This window comes from Colletotrichum siamense (genome assembly GCF_013390195.1).
Source record: "Colletotrichum siamense strain Cg363 chromosome Unknown KSG_Cg363_contig09, whole genome shotgun sequence".
Classification (NCBI taxonomy): Eukaryota; Fungi; Ascomycota; class Sordariomycetes; order Glomerellales; family Glomerellaceae; genus Colletotrichum; species Colletotrichum siamense.
In genome coordinates, this window is record NW_023501022.1 from 915800 (window position 1) to 943491 (window position 27692).

General features: G+C 53.6%; 3 protein-coding genes across 3 annotated transcripts; 2 read left to right on the forward strand and 1 right to left on the reverse strand.

The window, feature by feature from the left end:
- Nucleotides 1–721: 721 nt before the first annotated feature.
- Nucleotides 722–3166, forward strand: ARG1-1 (Argininosuccinate synthase; the record flags this gene model as incomplete). The annotated part of the gene is made up of 21 exons (XM_036644856.1): nt 722–753; nt 831–843; nt 925–977; nt 1067–1122; nt 1180–1202; nt 1279–1313; nt 1370–1428; nt 1482–1539; nt 1592–1619; nt 1675–1685; nt 1761–1897; nt 1949–2002; nt 2050–2066; nt 2114–2332; nt 2381–2397; nt 2459–2487; nt 2540–2594; nt 2655–2761; nt 2815–2972; nt 3029–3067; nt 3128–3166. 21 exons carry the CDS (start codon nt 722–724, stop codon nt 3164–3166), a joined length of 1239 nt encoding a protein of 412 aa, XP_036490071.1.
- Nucleotides 3167–6867: 3701 nt separating this feature from the next.
- On the forward strand, nt 6868–7656 carry dhlB ((S)-2-haloacid dehalogenase; the record flags this gene model as incomplete). Its single annotated transcript, XM_036644857.1, has 1 exon — nt 6868–7656. The coding sequence occupies one exon, from the start codon at nt 6868–6870 to the stop codon at nt 7654–7656; it is 789 nt and encodes a 262-aa protein (XP_036489822.1).
- A 10317-nt stretch (nt 7657–17973) lies between these two features.
- ras-2 lies at nt 17974–18849 on the reverse strand (the record flags this gene model as incomplete). The annotated part of the gene is made up of 2 exons (XM_036644858.1): nt 17974–18591; nt 18745–18849. 2 exons carry the CDS (start codon nt 18847–18849, stop codon nt 17974–17976), a joined length of 723 nt encoding a protein of 240 aa, XP_036490076.1.
- Between the last annotated feature and the right edge of the window lie 8843 nt (nt 18850–27692).

The following is a 27692-nucleotide window of genomic DNA, read 5'->3' on the forward strand; positions in this document are numbered from 1 at the left end:
GCGTGCTCCAGCTGAGGTGCTGCCCCTCAGGCCCTCCCCCTCCTCCTCATCTTCCCAAGGTTCCTGTGTCATTGGATGGGCTTGCGATGAAAAGGGGGCTTTGGTGTGCTTATCGCTCTGGCCGTCCCGGTGGTGGGTCGGGTGTCGCCGGGATATTCCTCGCTGGAGGCATGACGCTTCTGGTTGACCTGAATCGCTGCAGACTTGCAATGGACGGGCAGCTGCTGACCGCTCCGAGTTGATGTTATTGTTGGGGGACAGCTGAATGGCGAGGTGGGAGAAAAATTGCAATTGAAGGGATGGGATTGGTTGCTCTCATGCAAAGTGCAAACGCGGTAAGGCGAGCTCGAATGTTCACTCCATGTAAGTTGGAAGGTACGTACGTAGGGTTGAGGGTGCTTTTGCTGTGCGCGGCAGCAAAACTTACCCCTCCAACAGCCCACCTCACCTCACCTTAGGCCGGTGCCTTTTTTTTTTTCTCGCCTTATCTTATCGCAATCCCCGATCCCGGCGCATTGGTGCTGTGACTCTACGGCACGCCCGCAGCAAGCTTGACCGAAATTTTGATCCCGTTTCTTTTCCCTTTCCCAAGGTTTTACCAAACCCACACACAAACATCTCCCTCTTCACTTCTCGTTCCGGTCGCCTCAATTGCAGTCGTCGTTGCTCCGCGTTACTCTCCAAGAACCCAATTCACCTTTCAACTCAAACGTCTGTCAACATGGCTGGTTCTAAGGGCAAGGTCTGCCTCGCGTGCGTATAACCCCGCCCCCGCGCTCCGCGCGCAAAAAAGAAGAGTCATTCGCAGGACTGACATAGCGAACCCGCAGGTACTCTGGAGGTGTATGTTGTTTACCAACCCCCGATCATGACGAGAACTCGGGAATCGACGTCACGGGAGTCAATGCTAACTGATTGCTCAAGCTCGACACCTCCACCATCCTGGCATGGCTCCTGGAGCAGGACTACTCCGTCGTGTGAGTCGTCCCGCCCCCGCCAACTATCTTGGGAGCTCGCGAAGCCCCGCGCCCCGCAGGAGCTGTTCAAGCTGACCTCGATCTCACAGCTGCTACCTCGCCAACGTCGGCCAGGAGGAGGACTGGGCTGCCGTCGAGAAGAAGGGTATGTACTCCGTCCCGTCGCCCTCTTGTTGGGAACGTCTGTGCTGACACCCCGCAGCTCTCCAGATCGGTGCCGAGAAGGTATGACGATGCGCAACGAGGCCCTAGGCTGAATTGGCTTCTGTAAAGGAGGGTGTATACTAACATGCGCCCAAAGATGATCATTGATGACCTCAAGCGCGAGTTCGTCGAGTAAGTGTGGCCCAAAAGCCTGTCTCAATGTGGTACGGACCGCTAACGCTGTCTAGGGAGCTCTGCTGGAAGGCTGTCCAGTGCAACGCCATCTACGAGGACCAGTACCTTCTGGGTATGACCGACGCGATCTTCTTCATGATAGACAAACGCTAAAGAGGTGTTCAGGAACCAGCTTGGCTCGTCCCATCATTGCCCGCGGCCAGATGAGGGCTGCCGTTCAGGAGTCAGTCGCCCAGAGTGTGCCATGGAGGCGATGAGACTGACAGACCATCCAGGGGTTGCCAGTTCGTTTCTCACGGCTGCGTAAGTGAATTCATCGTCTTTGACTTACACGCGCTTATACTAACTCAATTGGCAGACCGGTAAGGGGTATGTAAATCAACTTCCACCGAATTGAGGCCCAGGCCTCCCTCGACGAACGACTTTGTCTGACACCCATTTTAGCAACGACCAGGTCCGCTTCGAGCTTGCCTTCTACACGATCAACCCCGAGATCAAGGTCATTGCCCCGTGGCGCGACCCCACCTTCTACAACCGCTTCCAGGGCCGCAACGACCTGCTCGACTACGCCGCCGAGAGGGGTATGACCGATACGCAATCCAAAACAGTAGCACTATACTAAGACTTTCCAGGCATCCCCGTTACCTCTACTAAGGCCAAGCCTTACTCCATGGACGACAACTTCGGTACGCACCCCGTCTTCGAATTTCAGGTCTTCGCTAACACGTCACAGCCCACTGCTCCTACGAGGTAGAACCTCCGTCGACCCGGTCGCGAACCCACTAACAGTGATGTAGGCCGGCATGCTCGAGGACCCCAACGTCACTCCCCCTGAGGACATGTGGACCAAGACCGTCTCCCCCCTCCAGGCTCCCGACGCTCCCCTCGACATCACCGTTCACTTCGACAAGGGTCTTCCCGTCAAGGTCGTTACCCCCCAGCAGACCGCTACCGACCCCGTCGAGCTGTTCGGTCTCCTGAACGCTCTCGGCAAGGAGCACGGTGTCGGCCGTATTGTGAGTTTTCGTCTGATCTTTGTACAGAATGCAGCTAACGGATATTAGGATATTGTTGAGAACCGGTATATATGCACGTGACGCCCTTTGACGTTCATGATAGCTAACTTGGTATCCCTATCACAGCTTCATCGGCTTGAAGTCTAGGGGTTGCTGTACGAGTCCCTGCCTTGTTCATCAGATTTACCGCTTGCTGACACCTCCCAGACGACTCCCCGGCCATGACCATCCTCCGCCTTGCTCACATCTCCATCGAGGGCCTGTAAGTTGATCCTGAAGAGCTGGCATACAAGTTGATGAGTCCGCCACTAATGCGCTACAGTGTCCTGGATGGTCGCGTCCGCTCACTCCGTGACAACCTGAGCAAGCAGTGGTCTGAGCTTCTGTACAACGGAATGTACTTCTCTCCCGAGCGTGCTTTCCTCCAGCGTAAGTTTTCTCCTCATCCGGGTCTCTCGTCAACGAACTAACTCCTGCTACAGCTTCCCTTGACTTCTCCCAGGAGCGTGTCAACGGTGAGGTCCGCCTCCGCCTCTACAAGGGCAACGCCTACGTCCTCGGCCGCACTTCCCAGGAGAAGCTCTACTCCGAGGAGGACGCCTCCATGGACTCCCTCACCACCTTCGACCCCTCTGAGACCGTAAGCAGGCCCCGAAACGCTTTTGGGCACGTCTCGATTGCTAACGAAGCAAACAGTCTGGTTTCATCACCATCAACGCCATCCGCCTCAAGAAGGTAAGTCGATATTCACGGTCCTTTTTCATCTCGAGAGTGGGGTTGCTGACTGTGCAATAGTACGGTCTTCAGATGGCCGAGGCCGGCATCAAGTTCTAAATGGATATACCCGGGGCAGTTTTGGGCCAGGACGGGGTGTTTTGAAAAATTAGACAAGATGCGAATTCAATTATAAACAAAAGTTGCCAATGACGTTTGGTTTGCGCCAAGTGCAAGAAATAGCAGTGATGTGATTGCGAGTGTGTGGACCACAAGAGACCGAGCCAGTCCGGGGGGGGGAGTGGGTTCGGGGCGAGCTCTCACGCAGAGTTTCCAAGCTTCGGGCGAAAACTCAAGAGCCATCGATTGGTCTGGAACCGATATGAGTTTGCCCTCGGGGCAAGAGAAACGAGTCATTCTTCCCAAAGCACGAAGGTGGAACTGCTGGGTGCCTACTTCACGTCATCTCAATGACTTAACCAGGATGTTCCAGAGATAGTCTCCGACGCGCAATCGCCTATGGTGAGAAGATATATTAGGGACGTCTTGCACATTTTACGTGGAACACAACAAGCCAATGGCCAGGTTTTCTTCGAACTTCGCATAACCACCGTTGTTTCGTCTGGCTATCTAGTAACTGGATACTAGGTGGCTTTGGGGTTCGCGAATCAAGTTCTACTACCCACGAGAATGCAGGGCTCGGAGGTATTCAGTCACCAATACTCGGGAGGCAATAAACATCGGGGCCGACGATGATGATCAGAACGGCTTATTTGCTGTGAAACTCCTCTCATAGGAATCAATTGTACGATCAACGTGCCGATGCTTGATCGAGGATGGAGAAGTTGGCTGCCATTTGCTTGCTCTCTATTTCTACACACGCAACCATTTAGTTATAAATTAAGGTCTGAGGCTGACGATAAATATGTTTTCTTCCCGTTGTCTGATTCCATTCCCATGGGTGATGTGTAGTCAATGCTCACTACAAATATATATATCATGTGTGAATCAGTACAGACTGTTTGTTGGCCAGGCCAATCATGTCAAGTTTCTAACCTATGAAAAGTATCTTCTTCATAACTAGAAGCTCCTTGAAAGAGAACGGGGGGTTCTTGACGTGTAAAACACTTTGAACTCGCGTTTAGGGATGATCCTCTAGGCGTATTCGAGGGTGAACACGTCAGGGAAGCCAAAAGCCGAGAACAGACGGAGCTAGGCAGGATTCGTTGTATGTATTCGGAACCTTCGAGGCTCGTTCTTGGAATACGACTAGATGAGGGCTATTTATCGTTTCTACCACTGCTCACAGCGCAGAACGGATTGGCTGTCCGAGAACAATAGTTCATCATGCAGAGTGAGATATTTATACCCAGGCGACGAACTCACTAATCATCCGGAGACAGCTGCATACCCAAGAAGTATTATAGTTATTTGACAGGGAATGACATTTGTACAGCGATAGAAGAGCTTGAGGATACTTCTTCTTTGTGTAATGAAATACAAGAACAATTGTTTTTATTATTAGTATCACGTAATTACTTGTGTAGGAATACTTCGTAAGAGCTTCCTAGTAGGTATTAGAGACCCGTGGCCGTCTGAAAGTACGCTTTGTGACTTCATAAGGGTCTTGGTGTCTCTAGCTATCCTGTGTAACAAGCAAACAGCACCACCCCTACTAAAGCGTCGAAATTCCTTGAAAAACACCATGATATCCGAAAACAATCAGTCATATGAATGAAGAATCTCTAAATTCTCTCGTTATTTCACACATACCGGTAGCTCTTTCAGCATGTTCATGTGCAGGATGATGTAATTTGGGATCTATGGATAATTAACAATGTATCATTCATCCCACTCGTTGACTGACAAGAAGGCTATAAGTTACTGAGCCACTTCAGAGTGGTTGATACAGACCACAATCATGGGTATCCACGTTCCGTGCCTTCTATAATCTCAACCGATACCAAGTGACCTGTCTCCTGCGCAAAGTACAGCACGAAGTCCATGGAGCGAAAGTTTCCATCCGCGCCGTTCGTCGCCAGTCTCCCCTGAACATTGTGTATTCTGCCCCGATTACACACAACAGCTAAATTGACATCATTTTGTGGCTTCTGAACTAACGTCTCATGGGTCAGATCTGAAATCTTGCAACTTTTCGCGTAGGAGATCTGATGTCGGCCGAGGACATTGGTTGCGACTTTCACACTGTAGAGTCTTGTAGCTCTATGTATACTTGAAGCATCGTTATTGGAAGGCTATATGCGATATAAGCGTGTCAGCACGCAAGATACCACGAACGAGCCGCGCATGTCGCATTCCCCTCGTACTTAAACTGTCGCTGAGTTGAAATAGTGTCTGTAGGAGCACGAATGAGCGATCTAAGTGCCATCGGTCCATCAAATGTCTAAGTTTGGACATATATCAACGTAGGATTTGCTCTTCCGGCAGGCACTGGCATAGATATCCTTTTCTTCTCTGCATGAGACCCTGAGATTTCATCCTCCGTATACGTAGTAGATTAGAGGGAGGAGAGACGCCGAGGTCAACATGTTGGATACTTGTATCATCTTTGTAACTGACGCGTCGCCCGGTGTGATCGACACGATGAACCTGATGAGCTTTTCGGTCCGTGTGAAGCTGTATGATTCCCAGAGCTAGCTCTGTGGTAGGGCTTCTACCCGTGAAGGGGGAAATGGCCAAGCGTGGGGCCGAGAGGCCTTGAGTCTTACAAGCTGCTGATATTTGACAGGATGGAGCTTTCATGGCGACATCTTCAATCTTTACAGTACAATTCTTTTCTACTGTTGGAATCCTGGTTCTCGCAAGTTCTTTCTGGGGCCGTGACGTGTGAGATAAATTCGTTTTGCGGTACGGTGTGCCTCTCAGCAAATCATTTATGTCATAGGCTCGGGGTCAGAATCGTAACCCGCAAATTTTGCGATCTCTCGGGTTTTTTTTTTTTTTTTCTTGGAAAGAGAGTCTTCTCATTCTGTGCGCGAATCATGCCTTACTGTCCGACGTTACCAACATTATTCAAAACAGGTGGCTCGGCTCGTCTTCTCGGTCGTCTAAAGGATATCTTGCAAATAAGCCTGATGAGTGACGATGCACAAGAGAGGAGGGTTTAGAAGTCGTCTTGCAAAGCCTCAAATGTGCTACAAGTGCCGCTCAAAGCGATCAAAGGCCTTTCCTAAAAGAAAGATACTGCGACCCCAAAATTGAGGATTGGTCTAGATTCCTCACGAAGCTTTATAGGCGTTGAAACCAACGGATTAGTAGACATTTCGGTGGATATGGTTTCACGTCGCAACTTGCACGGAGGACGTGAGGTTCACTAATCATTCGTGATTCAGATATCTCTCTGACATCTTTGGATGACATCACCTCATCTGCGTGGACAACGGTTCGCAAGTCATGAAAGCGTCTGTGTTGGACGATGGGCCAGCATCAAACCCAATGTTCGACAAGAAACGCAACCAAAATCTAGGTCTTTGGTCAATGGTTAGGGTCGCAAAGATTCGAGGTCGTGAATCATGGCCGCAACTGCCGGTGATTAGTCAACTTTCCGGATTCGTCCAGGTCGTCCGGGACCGAGGTCATCGGACGGCCCGGCACAGCGGTGCCCCGCCCGGACCCGGGCGGATTCGATAAGTCAGCACGAGATCCGACCCCGCATAACCTCATCACTTGCGCCCTTCCAATGACAATAGATAGATATATCATCGACTTATCAAGGCAAGGGGGCCCAGATTTCCATCGTACTACATATCCCGACACAATACTCTTCGTCGCCTTTCCCTTTCTTCTGCGCCAATTCCACCATGTCCAAAGATCTAAGCAACGTCAAGGCCCTGACCTTCGACGTCTTCGGGACGGTCGTAGACTGGCGATCTTCCGTCACAGACGAACTCACATCTCGCGCGGCCGCCAAAGCCGCATCCAACGCCCTGAGCCCCGATCACATGGACAAACTTGCTGCGGTAGACTGGCCCACTTTCGCGCAGGAGTGGCGGAACTCATACAAGAACTTCGTACACGGCTACATCCCCGGCCGGACGGCGTGGAAGGACATTGACGCACACCACCACGACAGTCTCGTTGAGCTCCTCGGAACGTACCACCTCGAGGACGTGTTCTCCGCGGACGAGATCCGCGACTTGAGCCTGGTGTGGCACCGTCTGCGCCCCTGGCCCGATTCCGCAGCCGGGCTGCGGCGGCTGGGGAGCAAGTTTGTGACGGCGACTTTGTCGAACGGGAACCGGACGCTGTTGGAGGACCTGGATGCGTTTGGCGGGCTGGGGTTCAGGAGGATTCTGTCTGGAGAGGATTGGAAGGCGTATAAGCCGAGCCCGGTTGTGTATGACGGCGCCGTGGAGGCGTTGCTGGGAAAGGGTGGCGAGAAGGGGGACGTTGCGATGGTGGCGGCGCATTTGGGAGATTTGTATGCTGCGAGGGGGAGAGGTATGAGGACTGTCTATGTTGAGAGGGCGAGGGAGGAGGATTGGGAGGTTGGGAGTCAGAAGTATGAGGATGCGAAGGGGTGGGTCGATGTTTGGGTGAAGGTGGATGAAGGTGGGTTTGAGGAGGTTGCGAGGAGATTGGGGGTCTGATGCTTTGCTTGCAGAAAATCGTGGTGTCACGAGAAGGAGAATAAGGTATACACGTGCAGTTGGGCGAGCAGTCTCACAGAGTCAAGGCATACTTGCGGTGATGGAATTCTTTGGATAAAGGATATGAGCTCAATCATTTGAGAACAGATTGGTTGCATTTGATACTTCCAAAACCAAGACGCCTTGAGATAATGACGTTTAGATACCACGGCGAGCTTTGGGTTTAGGCACTACTTTAGTCTTTGTTGGCCAGTCGGGGGTGTATGATAAAAATCGAATGTTCTTAGGGATGACTTGTCGTTCCCAGCGGTAAGCTTACTCATATGCCGCAATAGAAAAGACAGCAGAGACTCGATTAGCGACAGCTTGTGCTTCGATCGTCTGTCCCGGGTTGCGTGTTAAAATAGCCACGGCCGTAACTATGATGGAAAGTGGCAGTCGTTCTCAAACGCATAGTATTGTTGATCCCATGGCCGAGATGAAAGGTTGAGAATCTAAAGATTTTCTGGCTTGTGCTCAACATCAAGACAAGTGAGCAGAGTCTATTACTATCAACTTCGCGACGACATCCCGCGACATCATCTAGGTTCAACAATACCAAGTACACATTTTATCGGCAGCCCAAAGTGACACACAAAGACAAATTCAATAACCTCAAATGTAGTCGCGAAACTTCCACAAGTAGGACTCAAGCCAAGATAAGTTGACCCATGGCCACAAAGGAAGTAACAGACTCCACAAATCTCATTAATTGGTCATCCAATCCGAGTATGGGTTTGATATAAGCAGATGTATTACACGCGCAAATAGTTGCAATGTTGTTGCCGAGATAATGGCGAGGTGTCATCCTCACGAGTTGAGGAAATTCAATGTTACAAGCTTTGCCTCAGACCTTTCATCAACCACGTAAAGTGTGAACTCAGCCCCTTCGTCGATCTCTGACTATATACTAGCACAAATTGAAGGGTTGATGGAGATAAACAAGTACGAGAAGTCCTGGGCGGTGCTCACAGTGCCGAGCCGGATGAAGGGGAAGACAGAGTCCCTTGTTCAGATTTCTTGCCCAATTGAGCAGGCCATGCGATGACTTTGGCTTTGAAAATAATATTACTACAGAGCAACGTTACAATGGGTTTAGAACGTTGTCATAAGCGACATTCTCTGAATCAATCTAGTTGACACTGCCACGGCACAAGACTTCTTACCCATGAAGATATACGTACTTTCTGCAATTTGGTATTGCTTCAAGGGCGTAAGCACCGACAATGCTAAAGATTTCCTCTCGTATGAGCCCTCGAAGGGCAATGCCGACTCGTTACCATGTCCACCACCCTCTAAGCGCCCTGAACACAGCAACATCACACCATCCGGCGAGGGCCGAAGACAAAAGATCAAACCACTCGTCAAACTCTCTTTTTCCCTCGCCGTACGGCGTCTATTTCCGAATAGTCTCAACACGTGTAAGTCTGGGCCCCGTCACGCCCAGCCGTCACGCCTTACCCCGTGGGCGGTGTGACAGTGGACCTTTGACCGAGTATGCAACGGCCTTCCCGCCGCCTCACACTACCTTCTCCGGCGTGGGGCCGTCCAAACGACCGGTGAACCTCGCGCTCCATCACACCTTCTCAACAAGGCAATCTTCTTCAGCAGCGACGGACACATCCCACCCGCAGCGTCGGGCTCGCCCGCTTAAGCAGTCACATAACCCAGAAACCCTTCCCGGGCGGCCTCAACCGGCCCGTGGTCGACCCCCTCCCACCTACCCACGCTGCTCTCTATCTCTGGTGCCTTTCTCTAAGATAGTTCACCACGTCCTTAACGCATGAAGCAGTCCTCGCGAAACACACTAGGCGCCCCATGCCCCGGCTCCCCCACGCGGGATGATCGCCAATGGGCACGACCGCCCTCTCGGTGAAGCGATGGTCGGGAAATTTCACACGTAAAAGGCAACTATATACGCTGGCTTGACTGATTGATTACCACCATAAGCTGCTAAGCTGCTGCTTGTTCAAGAGAGACACACTAAAGCTAGCAGCAACCAGAGGGAAAACAGCTAGAAACCCCGATGGCCGGTTGGGATTATTTGAGTTCAAACTAGCATGCCAAAACCCCTGGACGATTGGTCTCTTCGGAGGAGGATCATACAAAAAGGACATGGGCCGGTCCTCTGTGGCTCCCGACCTCCCGCGGCGCCGCCCCTTTCGCTATTCTCTGGGGATTTCTTAGTTCGCTGCATCGTAAATTAAGAGCGTCCCGACTATTCTTCGTGGACCGCGCAATCGAGATATGATAGAAAACCTCCTGTCACAAGATTTTGGCCCTTGGGGGTTTCTCCCTCCCGGCGGCAGTTTCGCCTCGGCTTCTGAACAGTAACAAGGGTTCGGTCGTTACCGACATGCGAGCGGTCCAGAAACCTGGGGCGGGATTGAAGGATCGTCAAAGCAAGACCCCTTTTTTCCCCCTTCTTCTCCATGAATCCCTCGACTTGGCAACACGAATACCGAGGAAATTTAGAGAAGAGGTAGGGGAGAGCTCACCGTGAAAGAGCCCGATACGAGCAACGCGATCTCGTCACCGGAGTCCAATCCGAAATCCTCGCCAACCCGCCAAAGTACCCAACTGCCAGACCACCAACCCCCGTCTTTCCCTCCAACCACGACGACGGTTGTCCATCAACGAAGTCCTCCCGTCCGAGATCCGCGTAAGCCAAGCATCTCCCGGAACGAAGAGGCCAGAACCCCCGGTGTGGCATGCCGTATCTCCCTTGCCCTTGAGGATTCCTCCGTCTGAACGCCGGGCCAAACCAGAACCAATCCCTCGCTCTGGGCAGGCAAAAAAGGCCACTCAACCCTCTCTCTCCCCCCCGTCGTCCCTAACGCAAGTCGCGCCTTTCACGCCCACAAAAAGCCGCGCCTGCTCCGACAAGGGTCCTGACTCGTTCGCGCCGCAATCCCTACGAGTTTCTCTTTCGATTTGAGAAAAATAAGAGACACAGAGAGAGAGACAACCTCTCTCCCACCCACATCTTGCTGGGTACATGAACCCTCCCAGGCGGGCGCCCGAGGTTCTCGACAGAGGCCAGACACAGAGAGTGCGAGCGTGGTGGTTGCGTTGCCCGTACTTGGAACGAGGTCGGCGACTCGAGCGCAGAGCACCTTCCGGATTGGGCGTTGTCAAGACGTGGGGGAGGGAACCTGTATCTGTACGTTTGCTTCACCGGACTGTATCAATTGACCAATCAAGAAGCGGGCGCGGGAATATCAGTGAGCAAACAAGACACAGGGAAAAAAACAGCGCAATATTTGCGTTATGGCTCCCGCTCAATTGGTTCGGGACTTTGGTGTAGTGTACAGGGTAAGGGTCCCAGCGAGGAGGATGGGCAATATCCAGTGCCGGATCTGGTGATGGGTAAGGTTGTATCCAGACGCAGCACCAGGAAGAATTGGGGACCCCGAGAATGGGAAATAGACCGCCGGTCTAGATGTCGATCTTCAGTTCTTCTCACCTGACAAACATTGTCAGTGCGGAAAAACGTCCAGGAACCACCTCGCAGAAAGGCGGCCTTTTTCCTCTCTGTTTTGTTCTGTGGTGTACTGTGCTTCATTGAGCGTGCCTAACGAACTGATCTGCGAAACCCCGTTTATTCCAGCCGCGGCTGGTTCCAACGGCCAGGCTAACTGGGCGCCCAAGCAGAAAAATGATACCTGACTTCTGTAAGGGTGGTTCCCTGCTCCCGGGTCCGAACCAATATTTGACCATCAGAGGATGGATGGGGAGGGGGGAGAGTAGTTTTCTGCTCGGTGTGGGAACATTGACGGTGGCTTGTCACATCTGCAATATAGCGACGATAGCGACGAGAACCAGAACGAGCAGATGCGCACACACGCACTGTAGAAGAAGACAGAAGATGGACTGTTCCTAGCCGAAGATCACGCGTTCGAAGCGAAATGCGGTGAAACGTAACCCGGACGTCTGGCTCTTGGGTCCTCGTTGGCCGTCCGGTTATGCGGGCCCCCCTGGCTGGCTGGCTTTTTTATTTTGTGCCCTTGTCTATCCGTAAATTGACGGGCTTTTATCTGATGCTGCAATGGGAAAACTTATTAGAGCTGAGCCTCGGGGGCACAAGGGCGAGAGAGAGCGAGAGAGAGGAAGGCCAAGGGTAAAAAGTAGGAACAGCGGCTCTTTGATATTGTGCAGGGGACGGGCGAGGGGGGGTTGGCTCTGAATGATACGCTGCGGAGTAATGGAGCTCCAAGGGGATGGCCCGGGACAAGAAGACAGAGAGAGAGGAATACGGCAAATGATGAGCTGCCGTTGGTTCCAAGAAGAAGAAGCGACGACTTGGCAACCGCCCTCTCTTCACCAACAGGAGAAGAGGAAAGGAAAGGCGGCTGCTGGGTTTGCAGGAAGGACGCCTGTTTCTTAGCGCGGTACGGATACCAGAGTCTGGATAGACGGCGGCGGCGGTTGGCTACACCGACCTCTCACCTTCGAGGCGACCCTCACCTGGAGCTACCCCGAACCTTGACGCTTCGGTGGGAACGTTACCGAGGACGGCATATCCGCCCAGTGCCCCCGAGGTGGCCTCCAAACATGGCGCGGCGAGACTGCGAGGTACGAGTCTACATTTGCTGAACTCCCTTCCCTTACGTTGTACCCGACGTGCCGACCAAGCATCGGCCCCCTCCCGGGTCGGCAAGCCGAGTGAAAGCGAAGGGGGGTGGTTATCTCCAATGGTTTGTCCGTGGCATAATGCAGCTCTTGCATTCTACAGCATTACACGGTACTACGTATATCCAAGGAAACCTGGTTAGATATGGTGAAGTCCTGGAGTTAGAATGAGAGACCGACCGAGAGACAAGACTCAAAGAGCCACAGCCAAAATTGTGGAAAGAAAACCACCACAAAAAAAAAAGAGGATCAACACGACCCAAGCACGTCAAAATGGGACAGACACACCACACAACCCAAAGCCAGAACCACAAGTTACAACGACGCAGCATCCGGCCCCTCCTCCGGACGCACGGCGCACGGACAGCATACCGGCTCCAGCTCCCGTGTTCCGTGGGCTCGGACTCTCTTTATTCTGGCTGCTTCAAGCTTGCCGTTCCGCCCGCCCATGATCCCTTCCTTTGTCTGCTACGTCCCTCGCTCGCTCGACTCTCGGTGTAATCAATCCTTCGACTAGGCCTAGGGATTACGTACGCCAGCGAGAGAATGAGAGTAGACTCGGTGATTCTCCGTAAGGCAGTTGCGTACCCAGACAGTACTACCCAGGTAGAGCAGTGTCAAGAAACAGCGGCAGCCACACACATAGTAGATTGAGCAGTGCTGTTCCAACTTGGGGAGAGTGAAAAAGGCCTGTGCATGCTGCTTGTTACATGTGCGTGCTGCTCCCGTGGATCTCCAAGTCTGTGTGTCCGTGTCCGCCTGTCAAGAACCCCTCGTCCCGGGCGCCGGCGGGCAAACTGGGCCCCAAAAAAAACGCCACCTTTTTTATTGTTTGATTGTCAGGCTCAAATGGACACCGAGGCAGGAGAAGGATCTCTAATTAGCTTGAATCGTGCTGTCACTTGTCCCAGAATGTGCAGAGAATTGGGAGTACGGTTATCCGTACGTTAGAAAATCAATATTCGTACGTTACCCCCCTTCTACTAACTATATCCCTTACTTAATATCACTTTACTAGAACCCAATAATTATATTCCTAAACTTCTAACTACTAACCCTAACTTACCTTAAACTTACCCCTAACCCTAACTTTTAACTAACCCTAACTAGCTTAAAAATGTATCTTTACTTATTAAAAAACCCTCTGAATTTTCCGTTTATTTTTACGAATTTTTCTCGACTTTTCTACCCAGTTTAAATATATTATAGTTCGGTCGGCGTATACGTAGTACGGGCGCGGTACATCGTGGTGTGGGCCTCTTAGGCTGGGGCTGGTGCCGTGGCTAGGGCCCCCCCTAGGTTGTGGCGTTAACGTATGAATACCAGTTTTCTAACGTACGGATAACCGTACTCGAGAATTGGTCCTGCCGCTCAGCAAGTCGGGAGTCCCTCCAGGCCAAGTCGCCGGTTTCTCCAACGGAGCTGAAAAGGCGCATGGAGCACCCAGCACCACCCAAGCTTGCCTGCCTGCCCCTCTTACCTACCCAGTACCGGCATAAGAGGGGGGACCCTTGAAAAAAAAAAGAGAGCAGAGGCAGAGACAGACATTACTTGTGGTGCTCGCCCGTTGTTCAATGGGGCACGGGTGGGTTAAACGCAGCGGCCGGCAGCTTAGCTACCTATCATGGGGTATCCATTTTCCTCATTTGCTTGTTGTGTGTGCCCTTCCCGTTGCCCTCTGCTTCAGCTTTCAAATCATCACCAGTTCGAGACTGGAAGAGGTCCGTGTTGAAGTGAGGGGTTTAACGATGCGTCAGTTGGGCCCCCCGCACCGCACGCCCGCGCCCGCTCGCGCGCAGGTACATGTGTCGTGCGTGCAAGGTGCCTTGAGGGGGAGAGGTTTGAGCCCTCTTAAGCAGAGCGACATATTGCAGTTTTGGGGAAACGACTTATTAGCTGGTAATGCTGTGTCAATATGTGTGTGGGACTGCCCTTTAGTTGCAAAACAGGTTAAAGGATGGATGGGTGAGGGAAGGGCGGGAGGGTTGCAGTGCATGCGGCCAGAGTCGTTAACGCCATGCAGGAAGTGCGCAGCAGCAGTTCGTGGTCCTTCTTTTTTGCCTATTCTAAGAGTAGCTCGGTTTTTTTTGGGACGGAAGTCAGAGAAAAAAAAAGTAAGACAAAAATAACAATTGATGAGAGAACGGTTCTCTATGCCCGAGGTATGTTGGATTTGCTTGCCTGGACGACGGCGCATGGTAAGCATGTGCTCGACCAACCCGTCTACACCTTGTCGAGGCTCTGCAACACAATGCTTGGCCCGTTCCATCTCTAGAGCAGTTTCCTGTAACCATGGCACTTCCAACAAGGCATGTTGAGTGAGGTAAAACCCATAGAGCCCAGCCCAAAAACCACCCACAACTGCAACATCGCGCGAATGTTGTTGCACTCGGTTGCCATGGTCAACAACAGCATGCTTCCTTTCACATCCAACCTTCCTCCCGCAAACGCCGTCATCATAGCCTCATACCCCCATAACATGACATCAGAATCTTAAAAACAAACTCCCTTCAACATTCCGCAACCCGGGCAGAATGTCATTGACCCAGCACCCTCCTCACTCACACAACGACAAAATTTCATCCAAACTCGCGTTATACTTTTCGCCCAGAGTTGCTTATCTCCTCTTCCCCTCCATCACGCGCCAGCGTCCCTTGAGGGAGACGAGAAGGAAGAGAGCGGGACAAAAAGCCGAAGCTAGTGTCGACGGCGCAAAACGACGACGAGCAGCGTTCAAGCGGCCCCGACCCCCGATCTCAGCAAGCTTCGCTCAAGTGTTCATCAACTCACCCACACACGCAAAGAATCATGTTTATCCCGTCCACCGTCATCGTCATCCAAGAAACGCTTTGGCCCATCGTTCCCCTCCTCCTGCTCCCTTCTCCCCCTTCGCTCCCGTCTAGCCAACAACGCCGCGCGCGCAAGGGTCCGTGACGATCAAGCTTGAACGACCCCAACTCTATCATGGTTCGCAAAGTGCTCATTGATAATGACAAAAACAACTCATTACATTCCCTGTATCAACGCACAGTACCACTCGTAACGGTACTCAAACATCGCAAAGCCCCAGTATCAGAGTGATAGAAGAGACGCGAGTAAGCAGGATTGCGAGCCAGTAAATCGCCTCCAACATCCCAATCTCTCTCCCAAAGTCCCCCACGACGATCCCAACTAGCAACTACTACCTCCAAAGATAGTGCTAGACCCCAAAGACCCCGGAGCGTCCCCCGAGCCTCCAACCCGCCGTCAAAAAACCATCTCCAACCGCCAAGCGCGCCGCCCTTCAGCCATCAAACCCACCCCCCGTCCCCACCCCATACAACCTCGTCTCCCTTGCGCCAGTCCTAACGAAACGAAACACAACTCATTACTCTGCCTCTCTCAATCTAACGCTGCCCGTCCCGAACACCCTCCACAAACTAGCCTCCAACCACCACTCCTATCACATCAACCCCCGTCTCCCCCATCGTTCATCGCTAGTCTCTTAGCCTCCGCAGGACCCCTTCCCCGGCAGTCCTAAAAACGTACGATACCGCTCCAGTCCGTCTGCCCAGACTAAATCAGGGAAACGCCTCTCAAAGAAGAGGAAGGATCGCCTTACTGGCGCACCCTCCAAAAGAGAAAAAAGGACAAATCTGTCAGACGCGGCAGTCTTTCCCTGCTAAACCGGAGCTCGTTCCCCACGAATAGTGGTGTCTCAAACACAAACCAGGGGATATCAAGCCTCGACGGGAAGACCAAGAAATGCATGTGCCTGTACCTCCTCGTGTATCTCAGCCAACTTGCCAACGTGCTTGTTCCTAGGACTCAGCCGCAGAGTGAGGGAAGCACAATGCCATTCTCTATCAAGAGCCATATCACAAACCAGAACATGCACTCTACCTAACACCGGTCCCGAGCCACTCACTCCCGAGCATCATGGAAACACAGCGACGCCTCTCCGCTCTTCCCACTACATCCGAAGCCCTCGTATAGAGTAGTAAACAAAAAACTCCCAACCGTCCCTCTTAAATCCAAAGAAAGCCGTAACGTAAGCCTCACGGATAACCCACCACCACAAAGGGGGGTTCCCCAGAGCCACTAGCCAGCCGCACGTCCAAACGCCCACCAACACCACCACAGCAGCAAACTAATCAACATCCCACCAAACAACCACTAGTCGAAACAGCCCTCAAAACCACAGACCAAAACCAATCGACCCATCCCCCAAAGAAAGGCAGACCGCGTGTAAATGTTTGACAACTTGACACTTGACGTTTGACATCTCGCCTTGTCACTGCTGCTAGACCCAAACAACATGGAAACGAAAAAAGCCAACACTAGCCATGCCATGCCATCAATCCCAGTCCTGCCTGACGCGTCCGGCCCAATACCGCGGACCACATCGCGGCCATTGTCAAAAAAGAAAATCACCCGAGGCCCGACTACCACCCTCATCTCACCCAACCAGCTAGCCAACACACCCTCCCAAGGCAACAACCACCACCACCCTTCGGGACGGGGCAAAAAACGTCTGTCTGCTCTCCCTCTCTCTTGCCGGCGAGCGATCCCGACGGGGCGGAAATCGCGGGGTACAGCGGAAGAGACCGTGCCGCCGCCACCAACCCCAGTCTTCAGCCAAGAAAACTGCATGTTAAAGAAGGTGGAAGAGCGCAAATAGGGAAAACGAACATACTTTCCGAGCGCTGCAACGTAGCTGTTTCCCGATATATACATGATTTGCTCTTTAGTCAGCTCCGGGGGGTGGGTGGTGGTGCTGTAGGTCGGTTATCCGCTTGGGGTAAAGGATCCCGGCACGGCGCGGCGCAACGGCAAAACATCAAAAGAAGTAGGGTCAAAACTGTTGGACGGATAACGTAGATTCAACGAGAAAGAAGTCTGCCTATCCCGGATGTTCTAGCTACATCCCACGAGGGGACCGACATCTCAACGTGGTACCTCCAAAGAGACTCGTTCTGGGCCTGGAGCAACGGCCAGAAGAGTGACAGAAAAAATGGTGTCGGTATACACAGATTAGAGCTCGCTCCATGTCCCCATAATCTCCCTGCTTCCTGCTGGTTCCTCCGTATTCATCTCTTTCCTCCTCCCTCTCTCCTATCCTCGCGTGAAGAAGAATCCAGCCACAACATATGAACAATCCGGAGGTCGAAGTTGGCAAATACGTGGCATCATTTTCTTTTGCGACCGACTAGACGTCGAAAAAAAGGCCCGCGAGACACAGACTCCTATAACACCACCAGCTTGCCCTCATGTGTTTGGGAATGAACAAAAAATGGAAGTCCCAGTCTGCCCAAAGGTTTGGTTGAAAAACTCAAGAAACCTACGCCCCAGAATATGCCTCTCTTTTCGTGCGCCGTTCGCCCAATGGGGAGCTGGTTGTTCATACATGACGTGTGGGGAAATGTCCGAATCGTCTTCAAAGCAGAACTCGAAATCTCGTGCGTCCAATAGTCGTGGCCGATGACGGCCTTTGCCAGCCGCTTCTCTAATGCTGGCAATCATCAAGTCGTGACGTGGAAAATGCTTGTGCCTCGCGGCAGTGGGACCCGTCGGATTTGCGAATCGAATGGATCGGGGCCGGGGCCGCGGATCCGAGCAAGTCCGTCGATAAGGGAACAAAGGTAGGTATTGGCGTTATGGCCGACATCACAAGACGACGCATTTGCTCTTGCCTTCCCTTCTCCCCCCTTTGCGGCGATAACGGTCGCCACCCTCCTTGTCGTCGTATCTCGCACCGGCATCGCCGTTGATCGGTCGGGTGCTGCTGCGTCCGCCGGGTTGAGGCCGGGAAGCTGCCTGTCGCTGCCTCCGCAGTATTCTGACAACGTCGTAGAAGGCCTTCTCGACGTTTATGCAGTTCTTGGCCGACGCCTCGACGAATTCGCAACCGAGCTCGCGGGCTAGGGCGTGGCCCTCTTGTGTCGATACCTCTCTCTCGGTGACTCTGTCGCTCTTGTTACCGACAAGCATGATGGGTACGGGCGCTTGAGGGCTGGCTGCGGAGATGGGCGAGCCCGGGTATGAGGGCGACGATGCACATGATTCCTTGACTCGCTGGATCTGATGATGGAAGCGCTTGATTCGTGAGAAGGACGACCGTGATGAGATGCTATAGACGAGGACAAAGCCTTCTCCATCTCGAATCCATTGATCTCGAAGGGCTGTGTACTCTTCTTGGCCGGCGGTATCGAGAACCTCAAGCATGCATGCTTGACCATCGATGACGACTTGCTTGCGGTACGAGTCCTCGATCGTGGGGTCGTACTGTTTTCGGGCACGGTCAGCGGGCGGCTCTGGGCGGCGACAAAGGCGGGGGAGGGCGATTGAGAGAAAGAAAAGCAGGCGAAATGAAAGACGAAACAATCACGGTGCGATGCAGAAGGAACGAAGGCGAAAGGGAGAGGGAAGGCGACTTACTGTTTCCACGAAGTGTTGCAAGCAGAGCTGGATTGTCAAAGCGGTCTTCCCCACGCCGCCGTCGCCCAGGACCACCAACTTGTACAGCACCATTTTTCCCGCCATGATGGGCAACTATGTGGGAATGACGACAGTAGAATGCGACCGAGAGAGTGCGTCAAAATCAGCTCGCTCGATTGACGATGAATGACTGGAGATTCAAGCGAGTCGGGTAGAGGAGGCGATTCGCGGGGGGCGGAATGGAGGGGGTGGTTCGTCGGTGGTGGTTGTGAAGGTGGTAGTGGTGGAGGAAAGGACGACGAACGCCAGTGTCGGTCGAGTCGATGATAGGATAGGTAAGGTAAGAAAAAAAAAAAAAGGGTAAGGTAGGCAGGTAGGTAAGGTAGGTGAGGTAGGTAACGAGTGGTAGGTAGGTAGTGGAGGTAAGGCGGCGGCAGGCGGCGGTGGTGGTGGTGGTGGTACCAAGTAATAGTAAGAAGAAGTTGGGAGTAAGGTAGGAGCCCAAATGTTGCGGGTTGGATTTTGCAGCCCGAGCCCTGGACGTGGACAGTGGATTCTCCTCAGCAGACTGGTGGATTGGATCGACCGGACTGGACCCGACAGCAGTCAGTACAGGTACGTAGCGGCAGCGGTAGCAGTAGTATCAGCGGCGGAGGGGGAGCAAAGCAACAGCACTGTGACCGGGGGGGTGGCAGAACGCAGACTCGAGGGCGGATGGACTGCGGGCTGGCTGGATTGGGCTTGGTCGGCTGGGCGTGGCACCTGGCACCTAGGTGGCAGGTGGCAGATTGGCAGGCCCCCGGCAGGATGCGGGTAAGGTAACGGGAGGAAGAGTAGAGCAGCAAAAAAGGACAGGAGTTGCAGGACTGACCTGACTGACTTGACGCGCAGGACTGGCAGGTTGACAGGCTGCGCGGTGTCGACGAATGAATGTGTCGTGCCGTTCGCGCGTGTGTGTGATGCGTGTGTGGTGTGGTGTGTGTGTACGTGTGTGTCCCGTCTGCTTTGTGTTGTGTGCGGTGCGTGCTCTCTCGCGAGTCCCTCTTCTTTCGTTCTTCTGTCTTCTCAAATGTGCTGCGGGTGGAGACGTGGAATGGCAGTGTGAGAGCGAGAGCACCTCAGAATGAATGGACAGGCGGGTCTAGCTTGGGACCTGGGCGTGTGTTAGATGCTTGGGTAGGGAGAAGGATGATACCGGGATAAAGGCGAAGCGGAGCGGAGGCGCACAGCCGACTGTTGGCTAGCTTGCTCCTCTCCTGAGAGGCTGTCAACCCTCGCTACCTCCACGCGCCAACCCGAGCCACCCAGCTCTGGCTCTGTACCCGCCGTGACTTGGGCTGCCCGGGATGGGACGGGGAAGGGAAGGGGAGGGGAGGGGGGCTCGACGAGGGGACCAGGGGGGGAATGGCGGATTGGAGACTCCAACCCACTCTCAGCAAGCAACTGCAGTTGCAACTCCACGTTGGGGGTTTGCTGGTAGCGGCGCGGCAGACAGAGCAAAGCAGAGCAGAGCAGAGCAGAGCAGAGCAGAGCAGTGCCAGGACGAGGCACCAGCAACAGCATCAGCAGCAAAAGAAGAAGCAGAAGCCAGCCCGCAGCCTCAGCCCGCGATCCAGTCCAGCCCAACCTGGCTTGCTCGGCAGTAGACAACAAAAAGGTACGTAGTGGTGAGGCAAGGTGAAGGTAGGTAGGTAAGGTAGGTGGAAGGTAGCGTACGTATGCAGCGCCGCAAGGAAGGGTACCTGACTACTAGGCGCTGAGGCCTGGTCGGAGAACGTACCTGGCTTGCTGATGTATCCGTCCTGCTCTCTCTACTGCCGTGGCCCCGACCACGATGAATCGGTCAGTAGGCACGAATTCCTTGCTTGAGACAGGGTACTGTGTCTTCCAGGTTGTTGGTAGGTAAGCTTTGGCCAGTCTCGAGTGGTGGATGTTGGTGAGACGTTGGTAGACAGCGGCCAAGGCTGTTGGTCGAATGGGATTGATGAAAGCCGTAGCGCGCGGGCGTAGTTAATATGATGGCATCCAGGTCGTACGGGCGTCAGCCTCCAATGGCGATGCAGATGTCAGCAAGCCTAAGCTAAGGTATTCGTTCGTACAGGGCGACACACGGGACGGAATCTGCGGAAGGATGAAGCTGGGCTTGGATCGCTGAACGGACGTCGACACGCGAAAAAGAGACGGCGCCGGCGATGGCGGTAGGTAGTGGATTTTGGGCAATGCAACAAATGGCAGTAGCAGAAGTCGAGACTCGAGTGAGGTGAGGTATCCGTAAGGTGAGGTGGGCAAGACCGAAGACCGAATGGCTGACTGGAGGGGAAGGAACGACGCAGCAGGGCAATCAACGGGGTAGGAGGGGCAATATCCAGGGATAAGGCCGGCGACGGGACGAGGAAAGCCAGCAAAAACGCTGTTTGGTCTGCGCTCGGTCCAGCCAGCGGGTTGTTCCTCACAATGTAGGGACTTAGGTAAGGAAGGTACGGATAGGTAGCTGCTAGCGTGCTGGCGTCGGGTCGTCGGTGTCGAATATGACAAAGCGAGAAAAGATGCGAACCCTTCGCGAGCCTCGCAGCATTTTGGCTGGCATTATATCGTCACGTCTACGATACGCAGTGCGTAATGGGCAAGCTTCTCATCTGGTAGTGATGCAGAAGTTGGGCATATGGGATTCAAATGTCTCCTGCTTGTTGCAGCAAAGCACCATCCATGCAATGCAGGCCAGGTTGTTGCTTCTTTCTGCGGTGCTCCTGATGTCAGATGGATTTGAGATTTGGCCCGTTTCTTCTTCTTCATCCCGCGTCGATGAGCGTCGATTTAGTTACTTCTGCTGCATTACTAGTACGGTATATTGGACATGCAGCGAACGGTTACATCGAGAGGAAGGAAAGGGCCTGCCACCTTCAACCACCCTGCCTTCCCAACTTCCTTCCTTCCTCAACCTGGGTAGGTACCTTAGGTAAGTGCAAACGTCAGGTAGCGAAATGCTCTTTCCTTGTCTTCTCGCGATGTCTTAGGTAATAAGGCGATCGTCGCCTCACTTCGCTCCCATCCCATCGTCAATATTGATGTCACGGCACCTTCCATCGACCTACTTATCTCCTAGCCCGAAGCCTCGAGTCCACCGGCTGGCTGGTGGCTGATGCTCCTGCGCAAGGACGCACTCAACATCCATAGCTTATCCACAGCCACAACCAGCAAACCCATGTTCCGAGTTGAGGGTCCCGTCTTTCATACCTGGAGCTCCACCACAAGTCCGAGGAGGCTCAGCAGATGGATGACTCGGAGAAGCATCGATGGCATGGACACACCTGCCGTGGTATCGACGAACCTTTTCCTGTCGAGCTTGAAGCGTGCCAGGTGACGTTTGTCGCTCTCAACCTGGACCTTAGCAACCGGGGCCCGAAGTTGGAGCTGCAGCCGGTCTGCGGGTTGACCAGCTGTGTGTTCCCTACTCCCACATTAGCGCCACAGTCCTAACGAACTGCCCAGTCTTGGGCCCAATTGACAGCCCGCCTCAAGGTCGCACATCCCGCTGTGACGCAGCCGCCCATGCCTTCCGCGCACACGCCACACACACATACACGCACACACCCGTCAACACACACACTCGCACCTCTGGCTGCAAACCAGCTCGCCGTACACATGCTATTGGCCAAGACAAACTCTACTTGCTTGCCGTTGCTCGCTCGACACACCTGTCCTACAAGTCTCTACCTCTACCTAAGGGTCTTGGACGACTGCCAGTACCAACCAAGACAAGTCTTGCCGGAATCGGTCACCTTTCGCGTGTAACTGAAGAACAAGGTTGGCCTTTCCTCCGTTGGCCGAGGTATTACTGAATATCTGTCGTCTACCGTCCGTCTGCCGACTGCCATGGCCCGAACGACAACCGTCGATGCCTTATTACCAACATGGCTTTTGGAGGGAGACTGTGGCACCAGTATTTTTTGACAGAAAACCCTGCGTTTGTGTCTGCGCCAAACCAAGCCGACGCCCGCCGTCTTGTCGTCTGCCCTACACCTACACGCTAACGTCTTCGTACCGCAACCTGGCACTGGCATCTGCATCCGCGGAGTCCTTGGACCTGGACGGGGCCTGGACGGTGTCCACCGGTCAGGAGAACCCGCCGTTCCTGTGCTCTCTTGCATGACAAGGACAATCCAACATGTTACATCCACGGCCAACGAGTCCCATTGAGCGAGCAACTGCACCTGTCAGTAACCTTGGACTTGGACAGTATGGCTCTCCAAACTCCAACCTTTGCACTGCACCTGCCACACCTGCCATTCGCAGATCCAGATACAGTACAACCGCCGACATCAACCACCTCCTCACCTCGAGTTCGCATTACAGCCGCTCTACTGACTTGCCCTGGTCTGGTATCTCTGTCCGACCCGCCCTTACCCAAGTCGGTTAACGCGTGAGGCGAGAAGAACGACGAGGTCTTGAAGCTGGGCTGCCCCGGACCCGGAACCACGCCCGGCCCTGGACCTAGAACGGTGGCCGCGAGGCAAACAACACCGTTGACGACTCACGCCGGGAAATCGATTCAAACAAACTAATGGACCGAGATCCAGACCAGTCTGGCCGATACAGCCCATCGTCCATTGATATCGTTCGCCTCACTGATTGTCAGATGATGCCATCTGGCCTACCGCTGTTAGGCTTCCGTGCTAAGGGTAGCTACCCCAGCTTTGCATCTCAGTTGGACGAGCCACCCGGTACCATTTCCATAGCTTCATGGAGCCAATATCCACGACGCATCACGCACCCTCATCTCGTATTGCGCTTCGGGGCACGAGCCTCGCAAGGGCAACTCAAGGCGACGGCGTACGACTTGTTTTTGTATAGGTGGCACGTTCTCGACGTACGTGTGCGTTCTCTGTTCATTCGTCAATGCAGACGCAGAGAAAACCGTCTCTAGCATGTTCCCCACGCCGTCTGGACATTGACCATTCATCCTCACTGGCAGACTCAGACTCGCATCGCTCATGCCACACGGCACCCAGGCACCTAGGCTCGTCTCCAGACGTCAAATTCTACTGGACAATTAGTTCCCGTCCCCCCAAGAAAGCTGCCCACCGAATGTCCACATTGCACACTAGCACCGCAGCTGCTGCATGCACCTCACAGACCACCTGTCCGCTAATCCTCCTCGCATCACCCATCAGCAAGCATCTTCAAGCACCACAAGTCGGGTCGGCAGCCCAGCAAGGTGCTGACCGAACCTTTAGATGCCGCGATGGCTGCCCTTGCCAGCCAGTCCAAGCCCGCCAGTCCGCCAATCCGCCTGGGGTCCGGCCAAACTCCAGATTCGCACCATTCAGACCTTGTCAGTGGCCCTCAACCTTGATCTTGACCAAGCATCCTCCCCCATCCTAAGGCATCAGAACCAAAAGGTGCAGGATCATGGATGGGATGACGATGGATACCACTAAGGCCAGCACCTACTACCGGGACGACACCCCACCCGGCGCCGGCCGCCTGGTCCAATCGGAGGTATCCAGAAAGTCTCCATGCTTGATGTCTCCAGTCTCCAACCACCTTTCACAGTGTCTTCAACCCCTCCAACCCTCTTCCGCCGTGCGCCTCTTATCCAGCCCACCGCCGTCTTCACCTTGCCCGAACCACACCCGGCCTGACGTTCCTGGCGCTGGTGGCTGGTGGTGGCCTAATTTCTGGTTGATTGCGAAATTTTTTCCAGCGGAGAAGGGGAGCAACCAAGAAAGCAGGGAGAGAAAGAAAACAATGCCTGCTGTTCCTGCAATAGCTGCAGAATGCTAATCCATCGTACCGGCCCATTCCCGCGACCGCCCGCGTCGCGCTCAGGGCCGAAGCTGGCCCTCGCCGAAATGCCATCCGCAGCAGCTTGACATCACGAGACGGGCGCCCAGACCAAGTGACCCGACGTCATCGCCCCCAGCTGAGAACCACAGAGCCATCAATTCAATCAACATGAAGAGAGTCGAACTGGAGCCCTCAACTTCAGCCGGGTTCACGACTCGCAATGCTATTCTGGGGACGGCGCAATCAGCCTCTCTTCCCCGTCGCGAATGCAGTCGCTTACGGTTCCGGCCGTACGCGCTTACCCACGAGTTGCCCACGGGTACGGGTAGGGTAGCGCAACACACAGCTTCCACACACACAAATTAACGATTCGCATACACAACGCAAGCAGTCATATGCCCTATGCTGTTTCCTGTGCAGGCCTTCCGCTGTCTCACCATCCTCGTGCCAGACCCAGTCTTCCGGGGCGACTCCGCAAAGAGGCTCCCATTGAAAATCCTCGCTTCCAACGGATCCTCTTCCGTGAAAACTCACTGACCATTGCCGCGCCATGTTAGTTCCCGGCTGCGGCACGGCCCCGTTCAAATCCCGCATTGGTCCGTCAAGCTTTCTCTCACTTCCTCCGGACATGTGCTTGGGTGGCCTCTTGAGCAAATCTGCCAACCCCCCGAGGCCAGCCGCTGTGTACCTCAGGCTGTCAGAGATTGGAATGGAAAAAATTTCGCACTTTGTCAGGCTATCTTTCGGTTGATGACGGTGATACATACCCATTATTCTGACGGCGGAGTTGGTTTCGGAGCCGGCTGAAGCCCAACTCGGGAGCGATGCCCGAGTTGACGACAAACAACATGCCAGCGAATCATCGGCAGGCATTGTTGACAAACCCATCGTCCCTTTGCTTCCCTGCATCAACTTTCTTTTTCTCGGACTTTGTCATATTTTGAGGCATCCTATCACATTTTCGGGTCAAACAATTGCTTTTCTCATCCTTCCCGTGCCGAAATCCAACGGTCAAAAGAAATAGGGGTTCTGAGTTGGCAACAGACTCGAAAATTCGAAAACCAACCAGCAACTGCCATGTTTACCATCGAGGATGAACTACTACTGGCTTACGCGTTGCGGCCATTCTTTCCTAGAAGACTCGACGGAGTCAGCGGGGACTGCAGCCTAGCTGAACGCCGATAAATGAAACTGCAAGATCCCCGATTGTTGGTAGACCGACTGCGGCGTAGAGCACAATACCAACCAACAGCTCAAGAAGACGATCGGTTCCCCAACAAGCTCGGGACAACTCTTGGCCACGGGTTGCAACAACGACGCACTGTCCATTGTTCCTCCGTGCCGTCGCACCGCATGTCTAGATACAACGGCCCTTCGTTCCCGTCTTGTTTCCTCCACGTCGGGGTTGAAGCAAACGCGGCCAGTTATGTCAGCCCAATCGGGTACATCCCCGCCGAAGCCGTTGCCTTCCAGCGTTGACAAAATCTAAAGATAGTCTCCACGCAGCCCTTGTGTAAAAACGAGGCTCGCAAGTTTGCATCGTGGCGCCAAGAAGCAGGCCAAATCGAACGGGCCGATCTGTCAGAGCTGTCACGAAGGCCATGCATCGTGCTGCCGCGTCGTCTCACAGCGGCAGTACGAGACTGTTCATCACAGCCGGCGTGGGGGTTCCGCGCTGGCATCTCGAAAATCTTATCGGCACTGCATAAGCGGTAGATTCAATCGTCACTGAACAGACTTGCTTTAGTGGCGCGCAAGTATATGGTGGAGTACACAATGATTCCTTTATAATTCGCTGGTGAGCTGCACTGCAAGCACGGCGAATTGATCAAGCTGTGATGTGGACGATGCGGTCACTGGGCTTCGACTTGCAGCGGCTGCGCGTCAAATCACGGCGCGACAAGCTTGCAATCCAGCCAAGCTCTGCCCCGATTGCGGTCCTTTCTGCTTCGACCAAACGGATTTCACGAGAATTTCCCCGTCTTGGAAGAAAACTCTGGGCGGCTGATATTATTGAGAATCATGCGCTCATGGCGCCTACATGTCCAACGTGATACGCCCTTGCGTTGGCCTTCAACCGCAGGCCGTACTGATCGTCCAACAGCCACCTCCTTCTGCATGCTACTGCTGGCCATGTCCAGATTGCGAAACTATTTCAGAATTGTCAACAAAGGACGTTTGATGCCAATTGTCTAAACATATTTTGAACTGGTTGGCATGAGCCGATGAGACGATGAGCAAGCTTACCACCCACAATGTGCCGAACAGCATCACAACCTTGCACCTAACCCTAAAACCGGCCTCTCGAAATGCGTTCAATTTTATTTGAACCGCCAATCAGCCTTTAGCTCACAGCGTCGACAGTCAACACCGGCATTGTCCATGACACAGCGATTTCGTCACCCCACGGGATCCCCAAAAACAAGTGAGGCCAGCGCAGGAACCACGCCATTAAACACGAAACATGCTGGTTTTTTCACTATTTTCCTTTTCTTAGTATTGAACGCCTCCGCGCGCCGAAGCGACCTTGGACCTTGCTCGGATATGTCCGTTCAACGGCCCGCGGTGGGAGTTCCCTGGGAAGAAGCAAGTACAGCGGCATGTCCGCTGCACGTTGGACGAAAAAAAAGAAAGAATCAAAAGCCAGCCGCTCTACCTTCTCAAGTGCGAATAGCGCAAAAAGCCTTCTCCCGCGTTTCCGATAGATCACCTTCAACTACCGAAGCATGGTAAGCATGGTAGGAGAGCGCCACATTTCTCAGCACTCTGAATGAACCTCAACCGGAATCTTGATACCAAGCACTTCCGACACAATCTGCACACGCCAATGTTTCCCTGCGGTATCTCTCGTCGTCCCTTGCGCCCCCTGCGCACGCCCCTCGCCTACGCGGCTGTTCGAGAAAGGAGAAAGAAAGAAGGTTAAGACATGAGGGGTTGCAGTTGTCCCCCTACCTTCCCGAGCTAGCGTCGCCGTGACGCTGCACCGGGAGTGGCCTTCTCTCTGCGGGAGAAGTAGATTGATCTCCGAAGCTTGAGGTAGGGACATGACGAGTGAAAGTAATGTCGATGATGCTTAATTTGAAATGCCCATGCTCATGGGGGGAGAGGGCACACAGCTCAGCTCCGTCTTCCAAATTGGACAAGGACCGGACTAACGTCTG